This window comes from Nerophis lumbriciformis, linkage group LG09 (genome assembly GCF_033978685.3).
Source record: "Nerophis lumbriciformis linkage group LG09, RoL_Nlum_v2.1, whole genome shotgun sequence".
Lineage (NCBI taxonomy): Eukaryota > Metazoa > Chordata > Actinopteri > Syngnathiformes > Syngnathidae > Nerophis > Nerophis lumbriciformis.
In genome coordinates this window covers 18424073-18439860 of record NC_084556.2, presented here as the reverse complement: position 1 = coordinate 18439860, position 15788 = coordinate 18424073, and the positions used below count along the sequence as shown (strand labels likewise).

General features: G+C 39.9%; 2 protein-coding genes across 3 annotated transcripts in view; both read right to left on the bottom strand.

Moving 5' to 3' along the window:
• Positions 1 to 183: 183 nt before the first annotated feature.
• On the bottom strand, positions 184 to 5220 carry LOC133607131 (uncharacterized). 2 transcript variants are annotated; one of them, XM_061961595.1, is made up of 5 exons: positions 5061 to 5154; positions 4298 to 4443; positions 3178 to 3211; positions 2894 to 3065; positions 184 to 2015 (listed from the first exon to the last, which is right to left on the bottom strand). In XM_061961595.1, exons 1-5 carry the CDS (start codon positions 5061 to 5063, stop codon positions 1672 to 1674), a joined length of 699 nt encoding a protein of 232 aa, XP_061817579.1. In that variant the 5' UTR covers positions 5064 to 5154; the 3' UTR covers positions 184 to 1671. The 2 variants fall into 2 exon arrangements, with proteins under 2 accessions (XP_061817579.1, XP_061817578.1); XM_061961594.1 differs by having other exon boundaries at positions 187 to 2015; positions 4298 to 4556; positions 5061 to 5220.
• Positions 5221 to 5943: 723 nt separating this feature from the next.
• Positions 5944 to 15788, bottom strand: part of LOC133607620 (ryanodine receptor 1-like) — a 68048-nt gene continuing 58203 nt past the window's right edge. Inside the window, exons 89-105 of the mRNA XM_061962428.2 lie at positions 15362 to 15443; positions 13023 to 14341; positions 11853 to 11935; positions 11556 to 11715; positions 11389 to 11475; positions 10878 to 11144; positions 10685 to 10815; positions 10057 to 10099; positions 9841 to 9974; positions 9706 to 9766; positions 8939 to 9085; positions 7756 to 7890; positions 7530 to 7686; positions 7332 to 7396; positions 7156 to 7256; positions 6598 to 6649; positions 5944 to 6513 (exon numbers count right to left, since the gene is read on the bottom strand). Of these exons, the coding sequence (XP_061818412.1) occupies positions 6418 to 6513; positions 6598 to 6649; positions 7156 to 7256; positions 7332 to 7396; positions 7530 to 7686; positions 7756 to 7890; positions 8939 to 9085; positions 9706 to 9766; positions 9841 to 9974; positions 10057 to 10099; positions 10685 to 10815; positions 10878 to 11144; positions 11389 to 11475; positions 11556 to 11715; positions 11853 to 11935; positions 13023 to 14341; positions 15362 to 15443 (3120 nt within the window). The 3' untranslated portion in view covers positions 5944 to 6417. The remainder of the gene's footprint in view (positions 6514 to 6597; positions 6650 to 7155; positions 7257 to 7331; positions 7397 to 7529; positions 7687 to 7755; positions 7891 to 8938; positions 9086 to 9705; positions 9767 to 9840; positions 9975 to 10056; positions 10100 to 10684; positions 10816 to 10877; positions 11145 to 11388; positions 11476 to 11555; positions 11716 to 11852; positions 11936 to 13022; positions 14342 to 15361; positions 15444 to 15788) is intronic.

The following is a 15788-nucleotide window of genomic DNA, read 5'->3' as shown; positions in this document are numbered from 1 at the left end:
CACACCGCGTTTTTTGTGTATGTCGACATAGCTTTTGCTTAAATATAAGGAAATATGTCATATTATAATATCATCGCACCTTAGTTTGAAAAAATGCAACTGTAAAGTCATTTATGTGTAAGAGTAAGAGTTTTAAGTAAAGATATCACGACTACCTTTGTCTGCTTATCTTTGTTGTACCATTTTTTTAGGGGTTTCTGATTCGATCCGATTCTGGAGTCAACACGACTCTCAATTCGAATTGATTTATTTGGTTTAACAATTATAATAAAACAAATTCATAACATGTTACAGGTTATAAAAGCTCATTTTGGTTGCATGGAGATGGCCTAAAAAAGTCATTTTAAAATGTAATTCTTAACCAAAAAAAAGAATGTTTTAAATCGATTTTCGAAAATTATGAACCAAAGACATGCACCTGGGCATAGGTTGATTGGCAACACTAAATTGGCCCTGGTGTGTGAATGTTGTCTATCTATCTGTGTTGGCCCTGCGATGAGGTGGCGACTTGTTCAGGGTGTACGCCGCTTTCCGCCCGAATGCAGCTGAGATATGCTCCAGCACCCCTCGCGACCCCGAAAGGGACAAGTGGTAGAAAATCAATGGATGGATGAATCAATTTTGAATCAGGATGCAAAACTATTTTTTTGTGCACCCCTACTAATTTTCCACAAGATTAGTAAAAAATAATAATTCAAACCCTGTTCATGATTGTCGTCAGTTTAAAATATGTAAGATAATTAAGTGACAACACTTCTCAGTATAATACAGTCCACTTACACAACTACAAATGTAAAGCACAATAATACAAACAACTGCATGTTTATTTTTGTCATTTTTACAAGGCTGACCGATTTGAGGGGTGGGCAATAAAAAGTCAACACCAAACAGATACTGTCACATCATCGATTAATTTTGTCACTAGAGCAAAATAAGAACAAAAAACATCAATGCAACACAAATATAAATACACTTTGTGTAATGAGTCAATTTAACAAAGTTTATGATTTGTGAAACCTTTAATCTATGTGTGAAAATGCAATTTTGTATTATACATTAGATTGTATGATTTGCACCTGTCTGTGTGTGGATAGAGCAGGTACGTGTCTCCAACTCTTCAAATGAAATGAGACAAGCTACTTGTGTTTTACTTTGTTAACATTTGATTGCACTTACTACAATGATTGTCAATGCGTGCTATTTGGGTTCATGTGTCTCCTAAAAAGACCACACATAGTTTATGACCATTTTTTGGTGAGCTTCTCAAAATCCGGTGCTAGTTGCTACCTATTTGAGACGCCTGCTACTGCAAGGACGTTTTGTTTGCTGAACAAGACAAAGTAGCACGTATACACAACATATTAGTTTTACTTAATGTAAAAGTTCACATTTGAGGGATTAACAGTGTGTGATGATGAGGTTTTTACTTTACAGCATTAGGTTAAGTTCAGGTCTATCTAACTCAGTGGTAGGGTTAGTAGATTTCCTAAACATACATCTTAAATTGACATTTTACCAAAATCTACAATCACTGACAGTGCTGATTATGTTATATATATATATATATATATTTTTTTTTAAACATACACAGTGTGGGTAGTTATGCACAAAGCACAAGGCGTGTTGCACTGGTTGTTGTCACGGTGGGACAGAAGGGGAGTCTTGCAACTATCAAAAAGTAAACCCCCCACAATCAAAAGCGTTAAAATCAGCGTCTGCCATTTCAAAGTCAAAGCTGTTAAAGTGTGGGGAGGTGATGGCGGGGCTGTCAGTGTGGTACGCCCCTGCCGGTCCCACATCTGAGAAGTCTGCGCTGAGGGGCAGGTCGGGAGCTTTGGCGTCCAGGCCGGAGGGTGAGCACGAGCCTAAGTAGCCCATAGCAGACGACGCGGCGGCCCCTCCCATCAGCAGGTAGACGGCCCTCACCGTCTGAGTGTTGTTGATGGTGCCGTGACGCAGGCAGCCCACCGAGGGCCTGCCTCCTTTGTAGTACTTTGTGCGTGGAGAATCCCTGCCTGTTTGACACACACGTGACATCACATTATATATAAAGCACACATTGAAATATTGATAAAACTACATTTTCCAGGTAAAATGTATGGCTTTTACAGTATGTATCTGTAGAGCACCGACTGATATTAAAACAGTAAAATACTTTTTCCTACTTTCTCATGCGATTATTTTTTGTTATTACATGTGCCAAACCAGTGATTTTCGAACTGTGGTACGGGCTCTATCTAATAGTGTGCCAAAGAATTACTCGATTGAATCAAGTACAATGTTTTATTTTCCTATATTTAAACACAGTGTTGCTGTTCAAACGATGTGTAATTTTACAGTGGCCAAAATATTAAATATACTTGTTGAATAAAACATCTGCCTTGTTTGTAATAATTACGCTACTGTAATACAGTACGCGATGCTACTGTATTTTAATGTTGGTTATGGTTATGGAGGCAAGTGTTTTCTATGGGTGGCATTAGGTGAAAGAAGTTTGAGAACCAGTGTGCTAAATCATGCTACTGAGATTGTCGTTCATTATATAACATAACTATGTTGCAACAAAGGATTTTTTTTCACCGTTCATGTTTGCAGAACCGCTTGTTGCTAGGCAAAGTTAGAGCCCTGAAGCCCCAAAAGAAATCACCCACCATAGAGTGATTTCCCTATCATCTGTAATCCACAGCAGAGGAAGTTACACTATAGTTGGCAGGAGCACACCACTTACACTATGAGTCAAAAGTTTGAAAACAATGTATCTTGAAAAGGACAGGGAGAGTTGGATACATTATGAACTGTGCTGTAAGAACATCTAAAAAGCTTTTTTTCCCACATCTACTGGTGCATCATGAGCTCTTTAAAAAGGAGATAAAGACAGCACATTAACACTGACCTTTGTCCTTTGGGGAGCCAATCAGAGGCCCAGGTGAAAGTGCCTCGCCATTGCTGATCGGTGGGGTCGGTGGATCTTTATCCTGGATTTGATCGGGTACCAGGTCTTTCAGAGCAATATTGAGCGGCGGCACCTGATGCCGCTTGCAAAGACTAAGAGGTGACGAGACGCTCTGCAGAAACAGAAAAGGCATTAACATGGACTGTGTAGAAAATGAACAACGTACTGTAGAAACAGACTAGTCTTTGCTTCATTTATGCCACAAAAAAAAAATTCTGACTCACTTGTTTGACTTTTTTCAGCACGTTCAACCATTGACTACAAAGCAAAGAAGTAACTCTGTTATTTACACAAAATGATAATTCAGCGATCACGCAGGGTCTTAGGACATAATATGTGCAACGCACTACATACAAAATACAATCACCCATGTACATATGCCCCCTATTGGCTGATAATGACATTTAAACAATTTAATTGGAGTTTCCCTAAGTGCTATGATTTTCTTAGATGTTATTCTATCATTGCGTTTTTGTTCGAGAAAAAGTTTAAGTAAACTGCACGGACATGTTTGGATAGTATTCAGCGTTATTGTGAATGCTTGTCTCTCCGCATTTAACTAGTTAAGTCGTATTCTTGTGATTCACACAATAATGTAAAGCAGTGGTTCTAAAACTTGTTTCAACCAAGTACCAATTCAGAAAAAAACTATAATTATATGAACCATCCTCTATGAGCATTTACACAATTATCATTGTAGAAAATGGTTTGTGATGCGATAAAAAATGAGTTTTTGCTGTAGAAAAGCGGCAGTGTGCTTGATTTTAAAGCAAGAAAAATGGCTATTTTAGTCAATACCCTTTCGGTCAGCATTCATGTAATAAAGCTATTTCTGTCCGATTAGTTAGTGAAAATGCCTGTCTGCTAGCATATCTTGTGAATGCTAAAAATAATTAAAGGAAATTTCGTTTGTCATACATTATTAGTCTCAATGTGAATGCATGTATTTTACAATAATACAAGTCAAAATAGCATCGCACAGTGATCAAAAGGAAAATGTGTTACAGCATACATTATAACTCAGAAAAGCATTGGTGTGAATGCAGGTATGGGCATGGGTTTGATTCCCTGCCAGGGTTGTGTCAGAAACGGCATCCGGCAGAAAAACTAAGCCAAAACCATTCGTACGATTTATTTACGACGAAAACCTCTGACAGTTGCACCAATCAAATCAGATGGCACTTCGAAGTTTGCGGCTTCACTGTATTCTATTTCTTTTGGGGTGAAAAAAAAGTATGTAATTTTGGCTGAAATTAAGCATTGTCAAGCATAAAATGGCTAAATGAACTAAAAATATAAATACTATTGTAGTATTGGCGACGAGATGAGCCAAACCAAACTAACCTGCAGTCTGCAGGGGTGTCGGCCATCAGGAGCAGGTATTTATTTTGGGTCAAGATGAGAGCGAAGCAGCAATCTCGGCTTCCGCCAGCAGGCATCTTTGGAAGGTCAAGGATCTCCTTGCCCTCCACAATGGCCTCACAGCTGTTCTGCAACAACACCAGCTGGTCAGGTGGAGCTGAAACGTGGTGACACACAAAAAGGCCGCCTTCAGCTGTCAGGAGCAGGAACCTCTTCTTCCATTGTTTGAAAAGAAATCCTCCTTAATATGAGAATTGAGGGAGGAGGGCAAAAAATCTGATTAGGTCACTGCTTGGAATAATTTGTACTCATCCAAAGCATGATTATTGACTGTATTGGGCGCAGTGATCCTGGGAGTTGCATGAGGGGTTGCTGGATTACAGCATGACCATGCTGTCGTCCATCATCTCAGCGGATTATAGAGACAGTTGGATGTTTGGCGGATCAAGGCGCTGCACCAATCAGAACAAAATAACGAGTGTGTGCCTCTATCAAAATCACACCCACACATCTGGATCTTCACCCTGTGCGTACAGCGCTTACAGTCAAGAACATATGCTTTATGAAATAAGCAAATTACTAACTGATTAAAACCCACACATCTACTGTCACCTAATCTAGACGGGACTATCACACGCTGATATTTGTTTTATAATGCTCTGTGTTAGAATTTTAAACAGATGCAGACAAATGACAATAAAACTTGTACAAGTCACAAAACAGGACAATAAGATTTTGTACTCACCATACATCCTGAGTGTGCCTTGATGGATTCCAGAGACGCTCATGTTGACAACCGCTTTGTTCACTCCGATTGACTGACTGACAGAAATGTAGCAAGCAGGACAGGATGGGTAGAAAGCACATGAGGCTCAATGTGAGTTTTAATGCTCATCCCTAATCCGCATTCAGCTGGGATGTTTGGCCGCTTTTGGGAGCAGAAGAGGTTGTAATAGCACGCATGCACAAACTGTTTGCTGCGTGTGTTTATGGATGTGTGTGACATGTCTGTTTCTCAATATCAACAACTTGCATCTTGGCTAGACTAATTTTAAGTGCAATCTAATGAGATTCAATGTAAGCGCTTTATAAAAGATTATGCCGTGAGAAAGATAATAAGGCTTGGTTTTGATTGGCACCGTCAGAGAGGTATTAACAATATGTTAAGTATTGTGATTGTAACTTTTACCATGAATTGATTTACGTGGACCCCGATTTAAACAAGTTGAAAAACTTATTCGGGTGTTACCATTTAGTGGTCAACTGTACGGAATATGTACTGTATTGTGCAATTTACTAATAAAAGTTTCAATCAATCAAACTTGCTACACTGTTTCTAATAGGTGCCAATCAAAAAAAAAAAAATCTCCATTGACACACTGTTCCAGTTAAATATGTTCACCCTAAACTATAAACAACCTATGTATGATACACTGCTGTTTGAAATTGTAAAGTATAATCAAAATAATAAGTATATTATCCTTCTGAGTGTTATTATTGTTATAAAGGGATGTTTGATGTTACTTATATAGTGGACAATGAGTGTGATCTCGTACAGTGTGATTACATAATTACAATTTTGTTTTGAGCTACACCGCTCAAATCACTAAACTTCTTCAGCTCATTTCTCATCCAAACCTGCACCCCAGCAAACGACCTGCTGAGACGTCCACATCAAATTAAAGTGAGAATAAATAATACACATTTCAATGACGACAAGATCACATCACAGGAAAAAAAAAAACATGTATTCATCATCAATCAATGCAGAATCAAAAGAAAACTAAACATAGATAACAAAACTCAATTTCATACAAATAAATAATGTCGGGTGTATGGATTTGCATAAATAATTATGTCTGTAAAAATTTAAAGTCTAAAGCAAACACACATAACCTCTTGCTGTGCTGGTAAATGAGTGTGTTTCTAAGGCACATTTTAAATAACAGTGTACATTTGAATACGGTCAATGCAATTATTGTTGCTTGTTGCACATAAGCTTTCTCTTCTCACGGCGTCTTAAAGTGAGGTCATGTATGTTCATCCAGTACTTCATATAAAGTAATACATAAGAGTTCAGAGAGTGCAAGTGTACTTGTTCTTTATGACAACTGATCTTCATATTGCTTTCGGAAACAGTCTCCAGCAGGGAAGAAGTCCCAGCAACGCTCCTGGTACATCTTCCATACGTACGACTCCTGTAACGACAAATAAAGAAGAAGAAATGGGAGCAAGTTGATGCCACGTATTTACAACTAAATAACAAAAGGAATCGGACTAACCTGTCCAGTGTGTTCAGTCTCATCTTTGTTGATAAGGTACATTAAGAAGAACCTGAGAGGTGTAAATATGTTAATTTTCCCTGTAAAGCATATGTTAAAATAGCAAGAGCATACACATACAGGTATATGAGGTGTGTCAGAAAAGTTCCACGACTAGTGTCAAAAAATATGTATTTCAACTACAAGTTTTCTCCTTCAAAGGTCTCCCCCTGGCGTCTAACACACTGCCTTCATGCACTGCTGGAAAGATTTTTCTGGGCTCATCTGCAGCTCCGTCGCCACGACCATATTGTCAGGGCATTGCGAGCAGGAGTGTTGTCAGAAGCCACAAGTTGTCCTGCCACAACTCTCGCCTCTTCTTCCTTTGCATACCCAGCAGGATCTCTTCATCGATGTGCTGGTTGATCATCTAGCCCTGTGGTAAGAACTTGCAGTAGGCGAAGCCCCTCATGTCGAAAATAATTTGGTTAATATCAACAGTCCTGGAACTTTTCTGACGCGCCTTGTATACATATTTACATGAGCACACACATATACAGTAGATGTAGTAGTGCTCACATGTAATTGGCCAGGTTGTGTTCATCCAGCGTATGAGTCTCGAATCCATGCGGCGTTGTGTCAAAGTAATCGCTCCCGATGCCACATATGAAGCATTTTGTCTATAGAAAAACATCAGTGATGGTTTTTTGACAACTTGTGCTGAACTATCCAGTCATAACACTTAAATAACGTACCTCCATGTCTTCTTTGACCTGCTCTTGTTGATCTCTGAGTTCTCCAAAGGCATCAATGATCAAACCTGCAGCATAGGCACACACAAATATTTGGTGTCTGTCAGTTTTGATTTAGGTTGTCCGAGAGGTACTAATTAAAAAATAAGTTTATTGCAGTGGTGTTGTATCAAATGTAAAGTTGTGTATACGTTTGTTTACCCTGGATGATGGCCAGCAAGATGACAATAACGAAGAAAAAGAAAGTTATGTCAAAGACCACTCTGTATAGCTCATATTCATCCCCGGCAGGATCCTCAATTTCATCGCCGATGCCCCCGCCAGCGCGTACGCCCACGTACATGTGGAAGAGATAGCACTGGAGAAACAAAAACAAATGAGACATCACTCACAGATTGGTGGAGGCCCTGCGACGGCAACGACTCACAGTCATCATGTCGTCACATTTCATATCTGGTTCGTCCTCGTCCTCGCTTTTGTTGTAAAACTTGCGAAAGAAGTTGAAAGCCACCACCGTGTAGAGGTACACCACCACTGCTAGCAGGCCGACTGTCATCATCAGCTGGAGGGATGCAAGAAGCAAAGTTTGGCAAAAACAAAAACAAGTAACGCTGAGAAGCGCCATTTATCTTCTTTTTAACTCATAACAAAGGAAAATGAGTTGCAGATATTTTAGGACAAAGGGTTAAATACTAGTGTGAATGTTGTCTGTCTATCTGTGTTGGCCCTGCGATGAGTTGGCGACTTGTCCAGGGTGTACTCCGCCTTCCGCCCGATTGCAACTGAGTTTGGCTACAGCACCCCCCGCGACCCCGAAAGGGATAAGCGGTAGAAAATGGATGGATGGATGAATGTATTAAGGCATTGACAAGAGACAGTTTTTTTAACCATAGGGCTGGGACCCATTGTTGGGCCACGAGCGCCTCCTGGAGGCGCACGGAAAAAATCTCTGTTTCTCAGCTGTGGTCCTTATGGGCCGCAGCGGTACTCTGTTGTAATACACTTTTCCACCACTTGTAGCAGTAATGACAATCTCAAACCAAAGAAGTCTGAAGCTAGTGTCATATAGAATTATCTTCAGCCTAAAATTATGACTGAAGTGGTGAAGCTGTATTTTCATTAATTTTTTTATTGACAGTTTAGTTAAAAATATTCAATATAAATTTAGTTTATTTATTTTAGCACAACATAATTGTATGTACATTTATTTTGTGTGTTATATGTCCCTTTGTCTGCAGTATATTTGGTTAGTACTTATTTTCTAAATCAGCCTGACCTAAGCCTAAGGTTTATGTATTAAATAAATAATGATTTTTGTGATTAACACATGCTTTCATATCATTTGACCAGGTTGTAAACGGTAAGTAGGTTAGACATAATTATTGAATATAATTAAATTCAAGAGTAAGATTACTAATTCAGTGTTAATATGTGAGGGGGCTTTAAGCCACTCTGTATTGGAAAAGTTGGGCCCTGTGGTAAAAAAAGGTTAAGATCCTCTAGACTAGAAGAACTCAACTACTGTACTCCCCGTAGGTGTAATGAGTAGTAGACTTTTATGCAAAGAGAGTATTTTACATTGTTTTTTTTGTTTTATTTTATGCACGTGCCTGTTTGCCATTGTGTGTCACTGAAGACAGGATGGTGCGGAGGGTCTTGACGCCCATGGCAATGTCCAGCAGGTGACACGCGAAGAAGAAGTTGTTGTAGTGGCCGAGCAGAGACATGATCGTGTACCAACACAGATAAAGGAAGGTCTGAAAGAGATTTTTGAGCACAACATAGAAAGTAAGTCATACATGAGTGGAACTTTTGTACCTTCCACACATATGTGCCAAAACCAACCAAGCAAGCTACTGTCGATAAAACTTGAAATGCTGGTTAAACTTGAAAACTCCGGTAGACAACTGTGTGCTGTTGTTTGAGTGCTAAAAAAAACTCCTCACTAATATGACTTTTCACCCTAGCCACTTTGTCCTGTTACTTTGATCAGAGTTAATCGGAGATATTACGCATTAAATGTTAAATTAATGTATTTGACAAAATCAATCAAAACGTTCGAATAATATTTTTTACAGTTATTGCTATATTATATACATAGTTATATATTATGTTTTAATTATCATTATCATTATTATTATATAGTACTGTTTCCCCAGAAACATTTTCGTGAAAAAAATAGGTCATCGTATATTCTGGGTCTTGTGATTTATCCATGTAAACTGGTCGTGACAAAAACATGAATATAAAAAATATTTGTAATTTGTATTTTGTCTTAAAATATATGTTTGTCTTAAAATATGTTTCAATAAAGTATCCGCAGCTATTCATTAAAACAGAAGGGCAGAAAAACTGAATGATAATTTCTGATGCTTACACCGTCCGTAAACACCACACCAAACTTCCAGATCTGGTACTTGATGTCAATCGTAGTAGCCCTGATAAGACAAACAACAGCTTTAGTTTGAATTCCACTACAATTTAAAACATCCAAAGCATCTTTTTTGCCTACCATGCAAACGCTGAGTTGTCAGATTCCTCTTGTTTCTTTTCATGCTGCTGACTCACATCCAGGGACGCTAGGTCAACACCCAACAGTTCGGCGATTCTTTCTCGCCCATAAATGTCTCCGTATTTATCCAAAATCTAGATGCAGACATTTGCGGCTTAAAATAGATGTGGATGAAACCGGTGTATTTGTTTAGGCTGCAAAGCAAATAAAACTCACCTTTCGTTTGACAAACTTATCCCAGTAGTTGTTTGGGAAGGAGCTACGAGGAAAAAAATACATTCATTCTTCATGTGATTTTCAGATACGTTAAATTCTCCAGTTCAAGCCTTTAGTACACCACTGAGTCTACACAAGCAGGGTCTCTAATTAGCACCAAATAAAAAAGCTGTGGCTTATGTATTTTTTTATAAACTCCACAGTACACTCATTTGAAGTAACTTAAGAGGCCAACAACCAACAGCAACTTTGCCTACTGTACACTTTAAAATGTTGATTGCACTACTCAGTGGTTGGAGTGAAACTCATGTGTGTCACATTTGCTGTACTGCTGTTTTTAATCAACTCATAACTGATGAGTCATCCGCTTAGTGCTGGCCGAGCAGTTTGCTCCTTACCACGATTTCAGCATTGTTCTGTTGTACAATATGCACGTTAATAAAGAACATGTGGTCAGATGCTTTCCTTTCATTCTTTGTTTTTTTTTCATGTGGCCCGAAATGTATTTTAGAAATAACAGCCCCTCTTTATGATCACCTGCTTCCAATTACTGTCTTGTCCTCTTTGCTCTTTAGGTAAATAAACACAAACATTCCCTATGCATGTAACTCCTATTCCTTCTACTTACGGAGTATTCAGGACAAGACGATCCCACTGGCCTTTGATGTCTTCGTCCTCTGGCTGCTCCGTGATGTAAAGTCCATCAAACTCCAGCTTTCTTGCAAGTTCTTTCTCCCGTTTGAAGATCACCAGTGGAATCTGATAAGATCGAGAAAACAACATGTGAAACGGTTCTATGGCATCACTTGAAGTCTGCCTACCTTGAGGCAGTTGTAACCAATGATGCAGATGAAGGAGATGACAGTATGGAGTATGGCGAGGAAGGACAATGTGGGCTGCATGTACCCCGTGCTCTCCTCTAAATAGAAATACAGCGGTACATCTTCATCCTCATCTCCTTCATCCATTCCCGAACCATCCACCTCATCTCCTGAGCCTTGAAATAGACCAGAGCCTTCGAAGAACCCACTTCCTTCTGCCAGTCCGGATCCTTCTATGTCGTCACCCTCAGGTGGGGTGTCAGACACCTTTTAAAACCAGATAATGTGAAATATATAATTTACATACAATACAGTACCTGAATATGTGCTGTATCTAGTAATATTTAATACAAGAGTTGCACAAAAGCCTGCCCTAAAAAAGAATAATGCATAGCAGTTCTAATCACATTGTTGAATGAATACCTCCCTGACAGTGTCATTCAATATTCATAAAGGCATAATGGCTGAGAGTATGGTAGATAAAGTCATTTTCACATTGATACAAACTCACCTTGTAGAAGAGCAGAATAAAGTTAAGGGCGAATGCGAGGAACAGTGCCAGAAAACGTAAGTTGTAAAAGTTTCTAGAGAGGTAGTTCTGTAAAAGATAGAGAGCAACAATTATAATATTTTAGACGAGTGGCAGTTGGAATGTGGGGAAATAGACAAGGACTTCACCATAAATTTATTTCTCTGTGTTTCCAGCTCAGTCCAGATTTGGAATCCTCCTCCCTTTTTAGGTTTCTTTTCTTTTTTCGCTGCAGATTTGTTTGGTTCTGAGGTCGTTTTTTTCACCAAAGTCTCAGATTCTTGATCTGCTTTCTCTCCGGTTTCAACACTGAAAGAAACATTGGTTTATTGTCTGCGCCAAAAAAGTTGGGCTTTTGTCATAATGTATGTGCTTCTTAGTTAGAAGAATACTGTAAAAATGTTTCAGCAAGAGAGACAAACATAAAATAAATTGGTTTCTCGTACTCAGCCTTTTCAGGCTCTGGAGGTGTTTCCTCGACAGGAGCCGGTTCTGAAGGCTTCTGGCTGGCATCGGCCTCTTCCGGTTGCTACAGAACAAAATCACACTATATAATCACATAACCTTTTGCAACACTTTAAGGGCCTGATCTACTAAGATCTAAATAAGTGGTAAACAGGGTTTGCAAACTATAAAATTGCGAGTGGCCGTGTTGCAGGTGATCTACTAAGACTGTGTGTACAATTGATAATAGGTGCAAAAGTGGTGCAGACCGCCCTATGTAAATGAGGATTGTGCGTGTAGACTGGCTATCACCATGAAGACAAGCATTTCCCTCCACATTTATGGCATCATGTTTCAACATGTGCTGTTTCTTTATGTCGTTGACATGCAGCACACAAATGTAATATGTACTACCTTTTCTAGGCCAATAAAGTGCCATCTCGGCAACATAATCTAATTTTAGCACCCTGAAGGTCTGTGCGCTCTGACAGGCGCTGCAGTGTTTTGATGGTGGGTCTGGAATGATCCAGCCGCATAAAAATGCATATTGCAAGATGTTTTTTTCATATAGGAGATATATTATAATTACCTATAGCAGCTATAAAAGTATAACATGTCATTGCTGAAAAGACAATATGTCTAATATTTTTATTTCTGACAGTTCAAGTATGTAGACTTGCACACAGACAGAATATCTCTCGCAATCATCTGTCTTTGCAGTGTGATTGCCTCCTTTCTCACAGTAATTTATGCATAACTGCCAGTTTGCGCGCACATTTCAAATGTGCTAAATATAGATGCAAATTTATGCATAACTGCCAGTTTGCGCGCACATTTCAAATGTGCTAAATATAGATGCAAAACAGCGGCCACAAAACCGTTTTAGTCTTGATAAATCACATTGCAAGGGCTAGACGATTATATTTGCATGATTGTCTCCCGGTATCGTGGATGTTCTAATAATAACCATATATACAGCATTTACATCAAAACAGATGCGCTAAATGGATAGCGCTCGGTATTTTGTTCATTTAAGAGACGTAGTTTTCTCTGCACATGATCTTAGTAGATTAGCATTGCGTGTGCCATCAAGTTTGCACGTGTTTTATAACACGCAAACCTTTAGTAGATCAGGCCTTAAGAGTTCACCAAAGCAAAAGCAAAAACGTTACCATTTTCCTCTTTGTTATAGGCGTCCCTTCAGGGGTTGGCGGTTCAACGGTGGCCTCAATCCCCATGTCTCCAAGTCCACCGGGAGCATCGATACCTGGTACCCTGCCACCCTCCTTCTCCTGGGTTTCCTCCTCCTCCTCTTCCCCACTTCCGGTATCTCCAGTGTCCGTAATCCCTCCTGTGTCTTGCTCCTCCCCCATCCCAGGTTCTCCCGGTCCATCGCCGTGCACGTCATCCTGCGTTGGATCCGGCATGCTGGCCAAAATCTCTGTCACTGTGATATTTTTAGCTCCTTCCACTAAGCCGCCTCCAAACAAGGTATGCCAGATAATCATAAAGAAGCCTTTGCAAACGTTGTAGATGAAGTGCAGGATGCTCATCAGGATGGTCCAGAAAAAGGTGGACAGGGCAACCACAATCTCTTTTACAGTCATCCTCCTCACCCGACGATATTGTCGGCGGAGATTACGGAAGGTGAAGATGTTGAAGAAGCTAAACATGCTGTTTATGAAGTCTGCAAAAGCAGAGCTGGACTCAGGTGGTCCCTCTTCCCCATTAGTGTCCTCGTCTCCTGTTCCGATTGCTCCTGCCGCTCCTCCCTCAGCGACAGCTTCCTCTATCTCGTCATCCTCTTCTCCCTTTTCCTCTTCTTCCTGCTCAGAAATTTGCGAGGCGATATTCATCTCAAATATGGTGTCCTCGCAGAAGTTGACGAACATCTCCATCTTCTCCGACTCGCAGCCCTCATTTACGACATCGAAGATGAACTGTCGCTTGGACTCTCGGACCTGAGGCATCTCCCACTGTCTGCGGTTGACCTCGCTGATCTCAAAGTAAATGCGCTCAATCTTACGGCTGGCGCCCATGATTTCAATACGACCAAGGAAGGGGCGGAAGTAGTTGAGCACGCTTTCTGCTTGCTCCAGGAAGTTCTGCAGTCGGGTGTCGTGAGGAACGTGCTCGGAAAGGTTGGTGAGCAACACGGCAATGTTGAAACCAATGTCCTTGGCGGGTTCCTGGAACCGGTTGGCATACTCCTCGTAGTTGATCATGTCGTTTTCATCTGCCTCCGAGCAGGACAAGAGGAACTGGATTTCCGAAGGTGTGTACTGCTTCTGACTGTCCATTGCCTTATGGAAATCCTTCTTGGAGATAAGCCCTCGAGGGTCCGTGATGTAATCTTTGAAGGCATCAGACGCCACAATGTCTTTCAGTTTGAGGAACATGTCAAAGAATTTAAGGATCATCTCCACATTGCTGGATGACTCCACTAACATGTCCACCATTTGGCGGGCGATGGTGCCATTCACCACGTTCCCTGAGCGACACAACACAAATTATTTATTTTTGGGATGTTCAGATCAGGGATTTATGTTGCCGATTCCAATACCGGTCATCCATGAGTGAGATCAGTCGATACCAATACCCATACTGATCACATGTATTAACTGTACCCTTTTCGATATTGGCAGTTTAACAATATTAGAATAATGTTTAAAATCTTCAAAATTCTGCAAAATACTTCCTATGTCCAGGGAATTATTCCTTGAATTTGTAAACAGCACTAAAAACAACAAAACAATAATTTGGAGAATATCAAAATATCGACATAATCAGTTTAGTATCGATCATATACTGATACTACCCTTGGTATTGACACCCTCGAATTTTGGATCGACTGGCCCTCCTATCATGTGTCGTGTACTGACTGTGACAATGCTGACACAGCAACAGTCCCGAGACTATTAATTAATCAACTTGTTAATTTCCGGCTCATATCTGCTTACTTTCTGTTGTAACGATGTTGCATCTACACTTCTTAAACTTTACAAAGCACTTATTTATTGGCATTGTTTAAAGCTAGCTTAACGGTTAGCTAAGTAATTAGCATTCCTGCAACTGGCTTCTCCTGACTCCTCATAGTGTTTCGCCTTGTCCTCTCGTGAAAATAATACTTGATCATGATACTTAAGATACTAAGAAATGCAGGTAATTTGTTGTAATGGAGGTGATTATTATTATGTACACCAGTGGTCCCCAACCACCGGTCCACGGCTACAAAAAGGTTGGGGACCACTGATGTACACTGTGTATGGAGACACATAACTAGCTGCTAGCCTTTTATCAGCCGGGAGACTAGAAATAAATACAGACTCAGCGAGAGGGGATCGGTTTTTGTGATCGGCAATAGAGGACATTAATCAGCAATATGGCAATCACATTCTTTTACACGAAATCTTCTTATTCTGACAGGGAGCTGATCAATCGACCCATCCCTAATATTTCTGTATAAAAGTTTTAATAGTAAAAATCTGACTCTTAAGTTAGAACTTTTTACCCTCTAAAAGCGACAGCAACATGACGACCATGTCTTTCTGCAGGTCCAGAAGCTCCTTTAGTAGACCAATCTGGCTCGAATCCTGCGACCATAGAACAACATGCCCAGCGTTGTAAGTACCCACAAGTGACTGCATTCGTTTATAACAAATCCGGGCTTCATATTCACTTAATACAATGCAATCACTGGGAAGGGGGGAAACACAAGAATAAATTTGCCAGTTATTGAATTGAATTCACCGTATGGATTTTGTAGCAGATGTCCAACAAAGAAGTCAAAAAATCACAGCACAAATGAAGGCAGGTTAATAATTAGTCAAATACAATGTGTTAAACACAAGGACACACAGAGAGAATGTCTCATAGTACAACACCAGAGTGATTTTGTCATTAAAATGTACACTGGAAAAGTGGTGGTTAAAAGTCAA

Coding starts and splice junctions, on each gene's coding strand:
- LOC133607131 (XM_061961594.1), bottom strand. CDS start 5,103: ATGAGCGTCTCTGGAATCCATCAAGGCACACTCAGGATGTATG. Junction 4,557..5,060: donor AGGCACACTCAGGATGTATG/GTGAGTACAAAA, acceptor TCTCATATTAAG/GAGGATTTCTTTTCAAACAA. Junction 2,016..2,893: donor TGGCTCCCCAAAGGACAAAG/GTCAGTGTTAAT, acceptor TGTGTCAAACAG/GCAGGGATTCTCCACGCACA.